At 37.2% G+C, this 17,137-nt stretch overlaps 3 protein-coding genes across 3 annotated transcripts; 2 read left to right on the top strand and 1 right to left on the bottom strand.

Annotated features, from left to right (window-relative positions):
- The first annotated feature begins 213 nt into the window (after window positions 1–213).
- On the top strand, window positions 214–893 carry LOC149639988 (uncharacterized). The gene is made up of 2 exons (XM_089850846.1): window positions 214–359; window positions 425–893. Exons 1-2 carry the CDS (start codon window positions 256–258, stop codon window positions 891–893), a joined length of 573 nt encoding a protein of 190 aa, XP_089706972.1. The 5' UTR covers window positions 214–255.
- Window positions 894–4,788: 3,895 nt separating this feature from the next.
- LOC149639987 (uncharacterized) lies at window positions 4,789–6,280 on the top strand. The gene is made up of 3 exons (XM_089850845.1): window positions 4,789–5,065; window positions 5,124–5,966; window positions 6,033–6,280. The coding sequence occupies exons 1-3, from the start codon at window positions 4,789–4,791 to the stop codon at window positions 6,278–6,280; spliced, it is 1,368 nt and encodes a 455-aa protein (XP_089706971.1).
- Window positions 6,281–7,367: 1,087 nt separating this feature from the next.
- Window positions 7,368–8,690, bottom strand: LOC149639986 (uncharacterized protein F54H12.2-like). Its single transcript, XM_089850844.1, has one exon. The coding sequence runs from the start codon at window positions 8,688–8,690 to the stop codon at window positions 7,368–7,370; it is 1,323 nt and encodes a 440-aa protein (XP_089706970.1).
- Window positions 8,691–17,137: the final 8,447 nt, after the last annotated feature.

The raw sequence follows: 17,137 nt of genomic DNA, 5'->3' as shown, positions 1-17,137 counted from the left end.
ACGAGACATTTGTCTGCGGCGGTGGTGTTTTTTTTAATTAGATACATCGGATTATAGGAGAGAAGAAAATTAAGCTAATTTTGACGGTCTTTGAACAAATAGCGTACGGTTAGATATAAGAGATGGGGATAGTTGGGTATACGTACAGGGTGATAGAAGAAACATCAGCCATGGATGCGGGATATACCCTATGGAATATTACGATAGGTATATACTCCATGTTTTCAAGGAAGATATACAGTATATCTATAAGCTATGATTTTTAAAACGAATTATTATATAATGGGTGATGCTACTTATTTAATTTCATTCCTAATTCGTATCTGGTTTGGAACACATCTCGGAAAACAACTAAAAATGTAAGCGATTATCGTATTAAAGTTTTTCTGAGGCAGTCGTTACAAATGTATGTTATAAAATTAAGGTTGGAAGGAAACTCCTGCATAGTTGAAGCAAACTTTATGAGAGCCAACAACGAATACGTCCTTAAAGAATTGGCGTTTCTCGTTATTAAAACGGGTGAAAGTGGTGTTTACACATTTAGGTCACCTTTCCCCTACAACGAGTTAAACGTGAAAGACAAGGCTATAAACTCCTGGATCTCCAGACATATTTGCGGGATGCTATGGGACGAGGGTGAATACGAATTGGACGAATTATCTGGAATCGTCGCGTCCATATCGAAGAAAGCACCAATCCTTTACACTAAGGGGCTAGAAAAACAAGTATATCTTTCAGAACTTTTTGGAAAAACAATAATAAACGTCGAAGAATTAGGGTGCCCCAAGTACAAAGACTTGTCGAATCTCTGTTCAATAGAGTGTAAATATCACTCTGATAATAAAAACTGCGCATTATTCAAAGCAAACCAAATGAAACTATGGAATGTGTAATATTTATCTTGCGAATAAAAGTATTTTGATTTAAACCAAATATGTTTTTCATTTATCACAACATGGACTTTCTAGATAGGAATTAATACGTAAACCTATTGTCGGAATGGAAGTAGGGGTTTTATTACAAAGTGCCTCAACAACTAAATCTGATTCTAATACTTTAATTTCAATATGCCGAAAATCTATTTAAAATTCGTCACTATGACGTACATGATGAAACAATATATTGTTATAAAACACCTATGACGTACATGATGAAAGAAGATATTTTTATAAAACACCTATGACAACAAAATCCTTCAAAGTTTCTAATCCTAACCCCAAAACCGCTTAAAATTGATTCGGTATCTAATTATATATTTTTAAATACCGTGAAAATGTCTAGACCGATTGACCTTTAGGTCATCACTGACGTAATTGATCAGTTCTTATTACCATTACAAACATATTAATAAGTTAACGTCCAAAGCTCGTGTGTGATATTAAACAATACAAATTCCAATTTTTCGAATAATATAAAAGACCAACTCGAGAAAATAATATTCACAACCAACTCTAAAGTCTACCATGACACCCCTCGATAAAAACAAGATTGTTACCATACTAAAGTATACAGCGGCCTTGGGAGAAATACCTGGACGCCCAGATCTACCCGCTTTATCGTTCAGAACCTTCGAGGTTATTGTTCGGAAGTATCATAATGGATTTTGGGTTAATATTCAATCTATTCCCGAATCTTGCGCCATCAAAGTCTCGCTTTGCTACCACCCAAACATTGGGAAGATAAAGCAGTCATTGGGTGGCTTAACCCAACTTATTAAGGTATGATTTTAAGAAAAAAATAAATCCAATCTAGTGTATTCATTCATTTAATTTCCAAGGTGGAGAAGCTAGACCCGGCAGTAACCGAGGAAGAAGACCATCTTGCCTCCATATTTTTAAACGCTTTTAGCCCAACTTCACAACAGCCTATACCCACCACCGTATCTATTTTGGCTCCCGTATCATCACCAATGACGGAACCAAGAAGTACACCATCAACCTCGGCAGCAACGACTTCATCACTATCTCCGGCCATCCCGCCCCAGACCGTAACAGTAGACTTTCCCTCTAAAAAGGGAACTTCGCAACAGCCTATACCCACCACCGTATCTATTTTGGCTCCCGTATCATCACCAATGACGGAACCAAGAAGTACACCATCAACCTCGACAGCAACGACTTCATCACTATCTCCGGCCATCCCGCCCCAGACCGTAACAGTAGACGTTCCTTCTAAAAAGGGAAAAAAGAGATGTGCCACGTCAACAGAAAAGCAAGCAAAGAAAAAAACTTTGAAAAAAAATATTTATAACGATGATTTGGAAAAATTACTTGCGTTAGAGCAAATTTGCCAAAAAACTTTAGCTGGCGAGTTCGATAATTTTGAAATGTAAACAAACAAACAAACAAAGAAACAAAAATAACATTAATAAATAAAATTTTGAAATGTAAACAAACAAACAAAAATAACATTAATAAATAAAATTTCTTTAAACACACTGAAACAATGTTTTATCATAATTCCATAGGCATATTACTAAATAAAAATAGTTCAGTTAGAAAATCTCTTTATTACATAGAAATTTTTAGATAATTGTCTAAAAGCTGGAATGGTTTTTTTTTTCATTCATCTTCCCTATTTTTTAGTCTTTGATCAGGGTGTTTAAAGCTTTTCCAGTAACGTAGCAAGGAGCGTCACTTTATCGCAGATCATATTTCACGACCACAGAGGGTGTCGAGTCTTTCACATATATAGAGAGAGGATTAGGGAGAGTATTCATTACGTATATAAGATTGATTCAGACCTAGCAAATTATCAGTCGCGACGATCAACTAGACAATATGTTTTCATGCCCTTTATGCTCGAGAGAATTTTCTTTCAAGTTCCTTTTAAATCGCCACGTTCGTGAACAACATAGAAAAACAAAATATGTCTGCCATGTCTGTAATAACAGTTTTGCCAGAAGGTACAGACTAATTCAGCATTCGCGCATTCATCGGAGTTGTCCAGTTTCCCCCACGCCAGGACCATCTCACCAACAACCCATAGACCCTGACTTAGCCATCAACAACCAGGTGGGTGACTTTCTTCAAAACCTCGAAGAAGTCGCGGTTCTCGAAGACGCCATCGTGAGTTCGCGATATACCCCGCAAACGAGTGAAACGGATCCAGAATTAATAATTAAAAAAATAAAATCATCATTAATTAAATACTTGGAAAACCATTTAAGTAAGAAGCGGGGTATAAAGTGGAACATTTTTTTACGTGTGAGATACGTTCGCGAACTGAACGACGGATCGGAAGTCGAAGCATTACCCTATTTCCGAAGCCGAACTCAAACTTCCTTACTATCACATTTAATACCCAACCAAATAGACTCGTGTGTGAAACAAATGGTACAGGCGATGGAGGAATTTCAAGATATGGGCAGTGGATGGACCATAGATCGTATCTTTTTTTTCAAGTGGATATTATTAGATACATGCCTCTGGTTGGTGGTACCTATATAGAGCTTCCTCCTGAACTGAATAATCCCGGAAAAGGACTCTTAAATATTAAAACTAATGATCAAAAGTGTTTCTTGTGGTGTATTCTCGCGAAATTACATCCTCAACCTGCAAAATCACATCGCGATGATCAAAATAAATACGTAGCTTTTGAAACGGAGTTAGACTGCACCGACATTTGTTTTCCATTTGAATTAAATCCACTCAAACTTAAAAGATTTGAAAATAAAAACAATCTATCTATCAATGTTTTTTGTTACGAAAATGAAGTTTTTCCTCTCCACGTCAGCGAAAATAAAGCTCCCTAGGATCGACAAATAGACCTACTTTATTTAAAATCAAAAGAAAAGCAACATTTTTGTCTAATTACTGATATTAGCCGACTATTAAGTCATTTCACTAACCATAACGGAAAAATTTACGTGTGCCGTTATTGTTTACATCGTTTCGCGGGAAGAAACTCAGAACGAAATCATAGAGAACACGTGAAAAACTGTAACGTGCACAGTCCACAACTCGTTAAAATGCCACACAAAAAACCCATCTTGAAATTTGAAAAAATTGATTGGCTTCAGAAGGTAGGAAGTCATTTGGAATTTCCATAAGTTCTTAGTCTTAATAAATTTATTTTTAGGTCCCATACGTCATATATGCGGATTTTGAATCTATAATTGACAAAATCCAGACTTGTTACCCAGATTCTTCAATCTCATCAACAACCAAACTTTCTGAGCACGTGGCGTGCGGTTTCAGTTACGTCGTAATAGGACCCGACGGAAAGCCAAATGCGCCTGTAACATATAGGGGAACCGATGCCATAGACATTTTTCTCAAAAGTTTGTTGATGGAGCGAGACAATATCACTGAATTATTAAAGGAAAATATTCCTATGGATCTGAGTCCAGCCGAGGAAGAGTTATGTCGTAAAGCGACTCATTGTTACGTGTGTGAGGACGTCCTTACACAGGATGATCCGGGAGTCAGAGATCATTGCCATTATTCTGGTAATACGAACATAAATATACTGTAAATATTAATAAAAATTAAATAATATTAATTACTAGGGCGTTTTCGTGGAGTCGCGCACAATTCTTGTAATTTAAAGTTGCGAGTAGGAAAGTTTACTCCTGTCATAATGCATAATTTGTTACGGTATGTTCTTGTTTTAACATTAAATATTAACTATAATAAACTATATAAAATTTTCAGTTATGATGCCCATCTTATAATGCAAAGGATAGGGCTTCAAAAAGATGAGAACATTTCGTGTATCCCACCTAACAGTGAAACGTATATCAGTTTCACTTTCGGTCGCTTACGTTTCATAGACTCAATTCGTTTTATGCCCGCTAGTCTAGAAACTTTAATTTCTAATTTGGCCATGGGAGGTAGAGAAAAATTTCCCATCTTGAACTCTTTCTATCCCGCTCATCAAGTCCCGTATTTACTGAAAAAATTAACCTATCCCTACGACTATATGAGCAACGTCGAGAAGTTTCAAGAGGTCGAACTTCCACCCAAGGAAGCCTTTTTCAACGCTCTAACTGACGAACACATATCGGACGAGAGTTACGAAAATGTTCGTCAAGTGTGGGACATTTTTAACATCCAAAATCTAGGTATTATCTATGGAAGATTTTTAAAACAAAAGTGAAATTAACGGTGGTTTATTAACAGGGGAACTCCACGATTTATACGTGCAGGCGGTTACCCTTCAACTCGCCGACGTATTCGAAAGTTTCCGCGCTATGTGCGTAGAATACTACGGTCTGGATTGCGCGCATGCATACACCGGACCGGGATTTGCCTGGGAGTCCGCGCTTCATATGACCAAAGTGAAGTTGGAGTTACTTCTCGATATTGATATGCACTTGTTTATAGAACGTGGTATTCGAGGAGGGGTGTCTATGATTAGCCATCGCTTCGCGGAAGCGAATAACCCGTACATCCCCGAAACCTACGACCCCAAGAAAGAGAGTAATTACATCATGTACCTCGACGTTAACAACCTTTATGGTTTCGCCATGGTCGATTATCTACCCACGAGTAGATTCGCTTGGGTACCAGTCGAAGACCTCCTCGACTACGCTCATAAACACGTGCTTTCTCTATCAGACGAGTCTCCTCACGGTTTCATTTTGGAGGTTGACTTAGAATATCCCGCTGAACTTCATCACGAACATAACTGTTACCCTCTCGCACCCGAATCTCAAAGAATAAAAACGGAACAATTTTCTTCTTATTACAAACTGATGCTACAACGATTACACCTTCCGGAGAAAGACACCCTACCTAAACTAGTTCCCAATCTTTACAACAAAGAGCGATACGTAGTTCACTATCGCAATTTGAAATACTACGTATCGAAAGGACTTAAACTCACGAAAGTTCACCGTATACTATCTTTCGACCAAAGCCCCTGGCTTCGCCCCTTCATAAATTTTAATACTGAAAAGCGGAAACTTGCCACCAATAGTTTTGAAAAAGATTTCTTCAAACTTTTGAACAACTCGTGTTTTGGTAAGCAAACCGCAACATAAATAGAAAAAATGTTGCAATCTAATTTAATATATAAATATATAAAAGGTAAAACGATGGAGAACTTGAGAAACCGGATAGATTTTGATCTCGTACAAACACCCGAGCGAGCCATCAAGAAAGCGTCCTCTCCGGCATTTGAAAAATTTACGATTTTTCACAACGAACTCGTGGGTATCCATATGAAGAAGAAGTCGCTTACTTTGAACAGACCAATTTACACTGGATTCACCGTTTTGGATCTTTCGAAACTAACTATGTACGAGTTTCATTACGAGTACATGCGAAAGACCTAAGGTGACAGGGCTCAGTTACTTTTCACGGACACGGACAGCCTCACGTATAATATACAAACGGACGACGTCTACTTAGACTTTCATAATTCATCCCATCTTTTCGATTTCTCGGGATATCCCGTGAATCACCCTCTTTACAATAACGTAAACAAAAAGGTTGTAGGAAAAATGAAAGATGAGATGGACGGAATTCCTATACCTGAGTTCGTTGGACTTCGTCCCAAAATGTATTCTATCCTCTCCGAAAAGGGGGAGAAAAAAACCGCGAAAGGTGTTTGTAAAAGAGTAGTGAAAAAAATTATCCGACACTCTAGTTATCGGGACTGTCTCTTTAGTACTCGAGTTACGAGTAATTCTATGAAACGGATAGTCAGTCAGAAACATCAGCTGTTTACTGTCTCCCAAAATAAAATGTCTCTCAATCCTTGTGATAATAAAAGATATATTTTGGGAGACGGCATTCGTACCCTATCACACGGTCACCACTGGATCAGCATTTTAAATAAATAAAATAATATTGTTAATATGAACTTATATTTAACGATTTTTTTAAATATATATATATATATATATATATATATATGTATTTTTCTGTAAATAAACTTTGAAAAACACTATAATTTTTTGAAAATTTATTGAATATCTTGAATACATAAATTCTTTGATCATCTCATCATTTCGATTTTTATTTTTTGAAAATCTAGACACGATATTAAACATTTTAACACCCCTACATCTATTAAGAGCGAAATACACACAAAATCCTCCACACGTTCTACTAAGATTTCCTTGTAATTGTAACGAGTTAAAAGTCACAGTTTTACTATTTCTTTCGACAAAGTCATTAAAACGAAACATATCAGGTGGATTTCCGTACGAGTCGAACATTTCGGTATTGGCATTTCTGGAGAAATACAAGGCTACCCAGTGCTGACCAGCACCGTTTGACGTATCGGTGTTCACGATATAAAGAGACGGAAAAGTCGTCACAAATTTTGGTAGTTGGTCAGCGGCAAACACACCCCGAAATAAATTTCTGGTGAACTTATCTTTCCCCAAAATTCTCGTTAGTTGTATCGTATCCATTCTAGTCGAAGATTACGGTTCGGTTTTTATCAATTTCAATCAAACTCTGGAATTCGGCGTATACAATAACGGCGATGGTTTCTTTTAACGCGGAAGCGAATTTCATTTCTAGTCTCAAATTTCCATTTTTAACGAGATGAAAATGGGTGGCATTGTTCATTAAATCGGCAGTCAAATCAAAGACAAAAAGACAGTTTCCCCCAGGGTAATCGTCGCGGCTTATTTGATTTCCTTCGTCAATATTCCACTGACCCGTTTGAAGAAATAAATTAGCGTACGCTTGGATGTAGCTATGTTCTGCAAAGTTTGGCGTCAGCGGTTTATGTGGTACGCTACTGCCGTCGGCGAACAAACCAATGTGATTCACATCAACGGGTTGGAAATTATATGGTGACAATTTTAGATCACCCAAAAACGCACTTTGTTCGACCATCCCTATGACGACTCTATTCGGTTTCTGCCCATTAAATAAATGATCCTGCACGACGCTCATGTTGCCTTTTGGGATCGAAAACGAAGTAACTTCCGAGCGGGTAATTGGATATTTCGCTCTCGACATTTGTAACACCTTCGCGTGTGCAAGCGGGATTTCAGGTATCAATTTGACTTTCCTCAAATATAACGATGCCGCTTTAATGTTCAGTTTACATTTTACGTCAGAATGCAAGCAAAATTCGGTATTGGGCTTTCCAAAAACAAATTTTAAATCCACCAAGTTCAAAAGGTAGCGATGTTGTTGGCAAATGTCTAAATGAAGAGCACCAATCATATCTATAGTTCCTTTTTGGGCGAACTTAGCTCTCTTCAAGAAACCCTTGTTATTCGCAAAATCGTTGAACTTGCACGGCGTGTCGCGATAAAATAATGAGCTTGTTAAATGACTATTTTTTGCAGAGTCTCCAAACGTTAACATAGTTTGAATCATACTTTTGTACGGGTAATTTTGAGCGCAAGGGGTAACCGATTTCTCGTTTAAAAATAAATGCACTTCGGGAAAGAGACTATGCAAAAACAAATTAACTGGGGCTACATTATCCGCCGGCGTAGTAACTGTACCATCCGCGGCAATCACGGCTGCTTTCGGGGAAGATCCATCGTCCATTTTCACATCCACTTGAACATGAAGCAGAGTTTGGGACAAATCCGTGTAGGATTCAGAATTTCCACTAATGCAGAAAACTAAGTTTGAATTGTTGCTGATGCTGGAAATGGGAAAGTATTCGACCCATTCACCACTGATAATTCCCGTTTGCGTTAACGGGACTTGGAAAATATCCAATTCGGAATTGACGCAGCCACTAGAGTTAGGATGCATCAACGCCATATTCTTAGGCTTTAGGAAAATATATCAGAATAAGAACGACACGATGTTTTCCTCTTCTTAGCTTTAACCCGAGTGACTTTGCGATGCACCCTCCGCCTCTTTTTAATTCCGGATCCTGTCATCTCCCTAACCACATCCGCAGCTGACAATAAGGTTTCTTTGCCGGCGCTCTTCGATCTAGTCACTAGAGACTTTTTGATTGGAATACCACTAGCAACGTCCGTCACGACTTTCGCTCCGGTATCGAGAAATTTTCTTCCAAGAAACTGAGCACCACGTTTAAAAAGGGGCATGGCGCTCCGAAAGGCCGAAGCCAGTATGTTCTCTAATCCATACCCTCTTTGCACAGGAACACCCCGATATACAGGCATGGATCCGAAACCAGCCTGGTTTAAATAGTAGTTCTCATAATCGCTTAGGGCTGAAATGTAATGGGGTCGTCCCATGATGTTTGTCATTCGCCGCTATTCACTGAACTGAAAGTTACCCCATCCAGCTCGTATTATTATAAGGTGAGCCAGGTCCTCCGCGGTCTGAAGTGTAGAGTAACGTTCACCTTCCCTCGTTCGAATTGTATAGGGTTTCCCAGTTCATCCATAACGTTAATTTCTATAGTTTGTATGTCCGAAGAAGCTACAGGCAGATAATGAGGTCGAGCAAATTCCACATCGACAGTTTCTCCGTCTTTTCCTTTCACGCTGATTATTCTCAAAAGAGGGACTTTACTATCCCCTACGATCGTATTTGTAACTACGTCAGAGTAAACAAACAGAGAATGTAATCCAGCATCCAAATCCACGATATAAGGTGCCATCATGGATTCCGTAATTACGTAATCTTCATTTGAGTCAAGCGTAAATCCCATCATAACCGCGATATCACTAGGTATATTTATCGTGTAATTATAGTCCATGAAAACGGATACGCGTTTTAAACTAGCAGTATACGTGAATTTGATTGTGCCATCATCGAACAACAACATTCCGAGTAAATCTCGAATTGATAAGAAACTGCCTTTAGGAATAACAACTACCGTTTCCATAGTTTTAGCGTCAGTGGACCAAATTCTTATAGATCTTTCTCCCCTCACATTATTCCAGGTTCTTGGATAACTTATTTCCGTCAATCCAACTTCGTAAGGGCCGTTAAGTTTTACTACTTCTGGAAGATACGTCCTAAATTTACTCGTAGTATTGTTGGGAAAGTATTTTGTCGATGAATCGGATGGTAAAGTGATATAGAAACTCATTGTAAGTCTATTTCCTGCACCCAACTGTCAAATTGAGGTCCGTATCCACTCCAACGCACCAGCAATTCTACGGTATTATCAGCTTTCTTTCGCTTTTTTAGCACTTTTTCAATTTTGAACGCGCAAGTATCGAGATCCTTTCCTACCTTTTGTACTTCCTCTTTCTAAAAACACCCAAAATGGGTTCCGAATTTAACGCCTCCAGTTTATATACCGGTGGCTGTCTCGGTATTTGCTTAATTACTCGAAATAATTCTTCCGAAAAATTAGGGACGTATCCTTTCTCAAAAAGCCCTTTGTTTTTACTTATTCTGACAATGTCTCCGATTTCAAAATCGTACTTCACAGGGGGACTAAAGTCAATATCTCCGTATAAATGTTTCCAAATGATTTTGGAATTTTGAGGTGTTACTTCTATAGGTTTACATTTAATTGAACGATGGTAACTGTTATTATAAGCACTAACTAATCTGGGGAGCACATCAACGTACGTATAAGTATTTTTCGCAGTAAAGTATCGATACATCCTTGATTTAAACGATCTGATAAATCGCTCGACAATGCTGGCTTTCACTTCCGAGTTTGTCGCGAAAAACTCAATTCCTCGTGATTTTAACTCAGCTTGAACGGCTTTACACACAAACTCATTCCCATGGTCACTCTGTATTCGCCTTGGTTTCCTTTCACCATCCAGTATCTTTTTCAACGCCTTTACTATAGTATCTCCTTTCTTATCTTTCACGGGTTCAACGAAAGCGTATTTACTAAAAATATCTATACAAGCAAGTATATATCGATGCCCTTTGTTTTGTTTCGAAAGTTTCTGGAGGTCAATGAGGTCGGCTTGCCATTGATCGTCTATACCGTACGCTATCGTCTTATTTCGTTTATATCGCCACCTGGTATTTTTATGTAGAGTATAGGTATCTTGCTTTTGTAAAAATTCCTTAACGTTTTTTGTCGTCACTTTGAGACCCTTCTCTTTAGCTGAACGATACAATCCGCGAATACCAGCGTACCCACCAGAGTCAGATACGTCATAATAAATATTTTCTAGCTTATCCATAAATGGTACTATTTCCGGATGTGCGTGTTGCATAGTATAATATTAAGAAATCGAAAACTTCGATTATTACAAAACATAATATTATTAAGACGCCGGTTAATATTTTTGGATTTTTTGAAAAGGATTCAAATAATCTGGACACGATACCTTGCGCTACAACTTCTGTACAACCATCCATTTTGAGATATGAAAGGGAAATAAACACTCATAACTCGTGATAAACGTTTTATTTGTAATTACAATCAAATCGTCACCCATTGATTAAGTTTGGGTGGTGTCACGTTAAACAATAATGATTTCAACACACGCGCTCTAGTAGGGTTTTTGATAAATGTTTTCGGTACATTGTTATTTTGCAATATTTCGTAGAAGCTTTTGTAGCCCGTTGGGTGGGTATTTGGTGTGGTTTTTCTAACCGCATCGTAAATTAAATCGACTACGTTAGATCCGGGCACCACCCTTCCCCTAATTTCCATTTCTCCAAGTTCGTTCCACGAAATATATCTCAATGTCCAAGTATACAACGATATCGCGTCAGGAAGCATGCTCGGTGGGATAGACGTTGCAATTTCTTCGTACCAGGTTATTTTCACTGATTGATTGTGTTTTTCAACTGGTTTCCGATTAGATGCAATGTGTCGTTGCAAAGTTTGATTATATAAATTTAATTTCTCCGATTCGCAAATACGAGGGTTGTCGAGAATAGTTTTCATTTCTTTATCCAAGGATGGCATGTCCGATTCGAGAGTAACATCTTCGGTATTAGTATTTTTCATTCGACGTAAAGCGTCTTCGGACACCAAAATCATTTTCCGAGCCATTTATTTATTTATGGCACGATTTATGGCAGAGCCAGCAACTGAACTAATGATTGAGAGTAACGGTGCTAATAAAATTGGGAGAAAACGCCCTTTCTGAACTAGAATCTGTTTTCTCTTAGCAAGAGGAATTTTTCTACAAAGTTTATGCAACACATTACGGTGTTTCTTCAATCGTATCTTTTTCCCGTCTGTTAGTTGAATGTTACCACGTAGTACATTTATACAACATTCGACTAAGGCTAATATAGCGTCACGATTCGATAGTTTGATGATAGCCTTCCTCTGTTTCGCGTTACAGGTGCTCAAAAATTTTAAAAAATTCAAGTTCTTACACACCCGTTTTGATGTTGATATAGTCATTTTATTTCGGTACAAAAATAGCGGCTTCTTCCTCCGGTATTATTCCCGTTCGCAGTCGATATTCATCTGCAGTGTTTGGCTTCAGGTCGATGAATAAATAACCGTATGGGTTCGCCACGGCTTGACGAAATGCATCGACAACAAACTTGGTATTAGAAGGGGAAATTTGTTTAGCGATATTTAAGACACTGGAGACGTCTCTAGCCGAACGAAAAATTACGAGGTATTGGGAATTTAAATTGATGGTCCTAACTTCTTTCCCGTGATAAAACAAATTTTGCATTAGAATGAGTACCGAAGTGTTACGGTGATGGGAACCTCGAATAAATAAGTTAGTGACGTCTTTGTTATTAGCTATTTCGCATAATTGATCGTCGAGGATTATAAAATTTCTAACCTCGGGATTCAAATTGCTCGGGTCTAATAAACCCTCGTGAAACTCAACGTTAGGATTATTTTCCAACACGGAATTAAATAATTTCTCTTGATGCTCTGTATAACACCAAACTATTCTTTGGGGAGGTGGGGAAATGCAGGATGCATTATGCTTAATTAATTTCGCAATGAAATGTGACTTGCCACATTGCGTGGGACCTGAAACAAGCCCAGTGAATGGATGCTTCATCACTGGGTCCATGATTTTAAATGAGCTACGATATAGAGAATTGAGACTTTAATACCAATTATTTATTGTTTAAAAATCTTCAGTTTTATACAACATCTTTTTAGCGTTACATACAATGAAAGACATAATCGCATCGCGAATATCCTCATTTAAAAAGGTGTCAATTTTATGGGTAATTTCGGAATAACTAATAGTATCCATCGCGTCTACAAAATACGTGTCTAAACGGGTGTTCCAATCAATCATCAGACAATCGTGTTGTTTTTGTGAGGGATGATCAATTTTACAACCATTGCATTGCTTATCCACGTATTCAGTAATATGGTCCAGTACGTCTCTTTAGATATTTTTGAAGACCCGTTTCACCTCGTTGTGATACGCTATGATTTCGTCGTATTTGTCCATCAAGGTCTTCGAAGGGTATTGCGATATGGTAAAACCCCTTTTGGTTAGGTACTGCTTTCCATAATTCGTCCCAGTTCCGAGGATGATTTCTCTCACGTCCAACACTCTCCGATTTTGGAAAATGCTTAGCTGGACTCGTCTTGTTTCCGATCCTTCGAAGAAAAACGAAGAGTTTTCAATGGAATCGCTTTCCAAGAAGGAAGATATTTGATCGTTCTTGTCCCGAAGTTGTTTGAAATGACTTTCTGTTAAAGCGATGCCCACACTTCCATCCAAAGTTCCGAAAAAAAATGTTACAATCTGGAGAAACCGTTACCCCTTTGGTGGTAGAAATAGGGAAAGTCTTGAGAGGATTCCTATAAGTTTCGAAAATATCTTGTAAATACTGTAAAATATCAAGGTATAGACTACCATACTTACATCATATTATTATGTAAATTCTGAGGTGTAAGAGACTCGCAGAAGGTAATTCAGAATGATGTTTAAAATGTAAAAATTCAGCTTTATATAGTAAATTTTCCTCGAAAATTTTGTTGAACTTTGTACCATTCTCTCCGAAAGATATTCCTCTTTTGCTTCATAATATAGACATACTATACTTTACCTTAATAATACTATAATCTATATAATATGTATATACATGTATATACCTATGGTAATATTCCATAGGGTATATCCCTCATCCATGCCTCATGTTTCTTCTATCACCCTGTACGTATACCCAACTTTTCCCATCTCTTATATCCAACCGTACGCGATTCGTTCAAAGACCGTCAAAATTTAGCTTAATTTTCTTCTCTCCTATATTCCGATTTACCTAATTAAAAAAAACACCACCGCCGCAGACAACTGTCTCGTATGGGTGAAAGGCACGCATAAACAGTTTATGAAATTCCAAACCTAGAGTTCTCTCATCGTAACGAAACTAGAGCTATATCTCTCTCGGATGGGAAATTTGAGAACTCTTCGTTCTCTTTCGACCCCAGACTCCCGTAATATACCAGGGAAAGCACCGATGATTAGGCAAATAATTTTCGTACAATTAATTCGGTCTTCCCCGTACTCTGAAACGGTAAGAATTCAATCCCCCTCGTCGATTTATGTACGGACCCTCCGTACTACCTTTTTCAGCCTCTACCGTACTATGAGGCGGCAAAACTTATACACCCAATGTTATTTCTATGGTCTATACCCGTCCCGCTCTGTTCTCTTTTTACCGTGAAACTTACGTACTCTCCGTGCCGTCCAAGGTGCACAAAAAAGCCGCTTAGGAAAAATTCGAGACCGTCGAATTTTCATACCCAATGTTAATTTTCCCATAGGGTATCATACCCCATGTTATCTCTATGGAAAATTCATACCCATCCCGTTCTCTCATTTATATACTACTGGAAATCTGGCGAATTTATACCTTCTCTCTGGTAAAACAAAAGGATTTTATGAATTGAACTATTTAGATCTCGAGAGTCAAATTCTTATTAGTCAAAGATCAGGTATTGAGTCGAACCTTATTAAATGCGTTTGTTATCATCATCATGCAATGCTGCTAAGAAAATACTCCGATCACCAGAAGAAATGCTGCAATCCTTTTCAAAAGCATACAAAATCCGTTTCTAGTATGTAAAATTTATATTTTGAGGAGTTCATGTACCTATTAATTTAAACACATGTTTTTAATTTATGCATAAAAAGGCTGTTTAAAGAAGATCCTATCCATTGAGGAAGCTAGACTACTCTCAGATAAGACTAATAAAGATGTGAAACCAGGACAGAAACTCTGTCGAAATTGTTGCTTAATATTCAATGAATTAACAACGAGTTCCCTTCCTGCAAGTCAGTCAAGTACTAGCACAGACGCTCTTGATTGTGACTCAATGGAAATATGTCCGGCTTCTACTTCAATAATAGACGAGTTAAACGAAACTTTGTGTTTAAATAATACCAGCCCTCTAAAACTTCATGGAATTGCTAAACATCAAAGGTCAGCTTATGCTAAAAGGAAAGTACAGGAGGCAGTAGTTGCTGAAGCGTTAAACGTTTCAGAGGATGTGTGTGATCCGAATAACTCCATTAAAGATGATTTTCAAAGTCTGATAGTTTCTCTACACTGTTTGTACATTTTACTGTTCTTAGGTGATTACGCGTAATATATAAAACCAGGCCCTTGACAGTGCTAAAATTAATACGCTTTATCCGTAAACGGAAAACATGAAGCGCCTACAAAGTAGTAAGAGGTGGTGATGTTTCAAATGTATGATGAGTTCTGACCAAGAAATTCTGAAGTACGGAAGCGGAAATTCCTTAATAGTGGCCACAAACGAAATCAAGCATTTAGGCATTAGAGGTTAAATGTATAAATTCAAACATCACCCTCATTTTGTATCCGCTATATAAAAAATTTCATTTTCCTTTTTAAAAGATCGCTTGCTCCTTTTAAACAGTCAGTAGAATATTTCAGATATTCAATATTGGTTTCTCTCAACACGTACTCCCTTCTAAATAATTAATTTCATGACAAAATATTTTCGGAAAATCTAATTTTACTCGTGTTTTTGACAAAAAAAACTTTGTTTTTAACAAAATTTTGGCCAATCCTGGCTACGACCCTTTCTTAGATCTTCAAATCCTAAATTTTAGGAGCTCTTGATTTTCGTGTTTGACTTGACTTCGCAGTACGTGTTCGTGGTACATTAGTCTAGGGGTTAGATACTCGCACCGGGTTTAAAACCCGAAGGGTCCAGTCTTACAGCTTTATATTAGGCCTATAAATTTAGGAGTTTTCGATTTTGGTGTTTTTCCTCTCAATACGTTTTCGTAATCGTCTAGGTGTATGATGCTCGCTTTGGGTTCAAGTTGTCCCTGGTTCTAATTCCACACGGACAATTTCTGACACCTTTAAATTCTGAATTTTAGGAGTTCTTGCTCTTTATAAACAGTCAGTAGAATATTTCACATATTCAATATTATTCTCTCAACACGTACTTCCTTCAAAATAATTAATATCATAAAATAATTTAGGAAAATGTAATTGTTCTTGAAAAAGCGTAGATATGTAATTTTTTCAATTACATTGGCGGGAATGAATCGATTAACAATTAAATGAGCTGATTTAATTAAATACTGATTAAGTATTCAATTAATATAAACAAAGAAAAATTGCAATATCGGAACTTCAGCCAATTGATAAACGTCACTCTCATCGTTTGTTTTTTCTGTCTTGGTTCAAACCAAGACCTTTTTTAAATCAGGTAGGCTGTGAAAATAAGTGTCCTGCGCTAACAGCAGTAGTGGCATTATTAGAGAGCCGCGATATATATTATTTAGATTATTAGAACTGGAAGAGTGATTTTAAACATGTTTAAAACTAGTTTTTTTTCTGTTTTTTACAGTTTTTTTCTACTTGTTTACAAAACAGTTTAAAACAACAAATAGTGTTTTAAACAATAAAAAACACAACTATTGTTTTTTTTTTAAAAAACTTAATTTTTGCCAACCCTGTATGTGGCTCTCATCGAGCAGAAAATCTACGAAGAGAACGATTTTCTACTAAACTTTATGAAACATTCGGTTAACCCTCTCTCTCTTCAGTGGCCTAAGAAAGAAGATAAATGTTTTGTACCACTACATTGTATTTTGTCGAGTCCAGTATGTATTGGCAAGACGAAAACGTTTCATTTAAAAAAGGCCGATGAAAAAAAAATCAAAGAACGTTTTACTTGCTTTGCTTAACTACGTCATATGTATAAAACATTAAAACCCTCAAAATTATCAAATATTTCATACATTTACATTGGCTTTTGAATTTAAAGATAGCTTTTGTCATAATAAAAGAATTTAAAAATTCCCAAAATTTTAAATTTTGTTTTTTGTTACCAGTTAAAGGGGAGACAAAAACACCAAACCAATAATAAAGGAGGTGAA

Source organism: Phalangium opilio, unplaced genomic scaffold (genome assembly GCF_054372755.1).
Source record: "Phalangium opilio isolate 3A_F unplaced genomic scaffold, DU_Popi_V2 ptg000094l_1, whole genome shotgun sequence".
Classification (NCBI taxonomy): domain Eukaryota; kingdom Metazoa; phylum Arthropoda; class Arachnida; order Opiliones; family Phalangiidae; genus Phalangium; species Phalangium opilio.
This window is presented reverse-complemented; position numbering and strand designations above follow the sequence as displayed.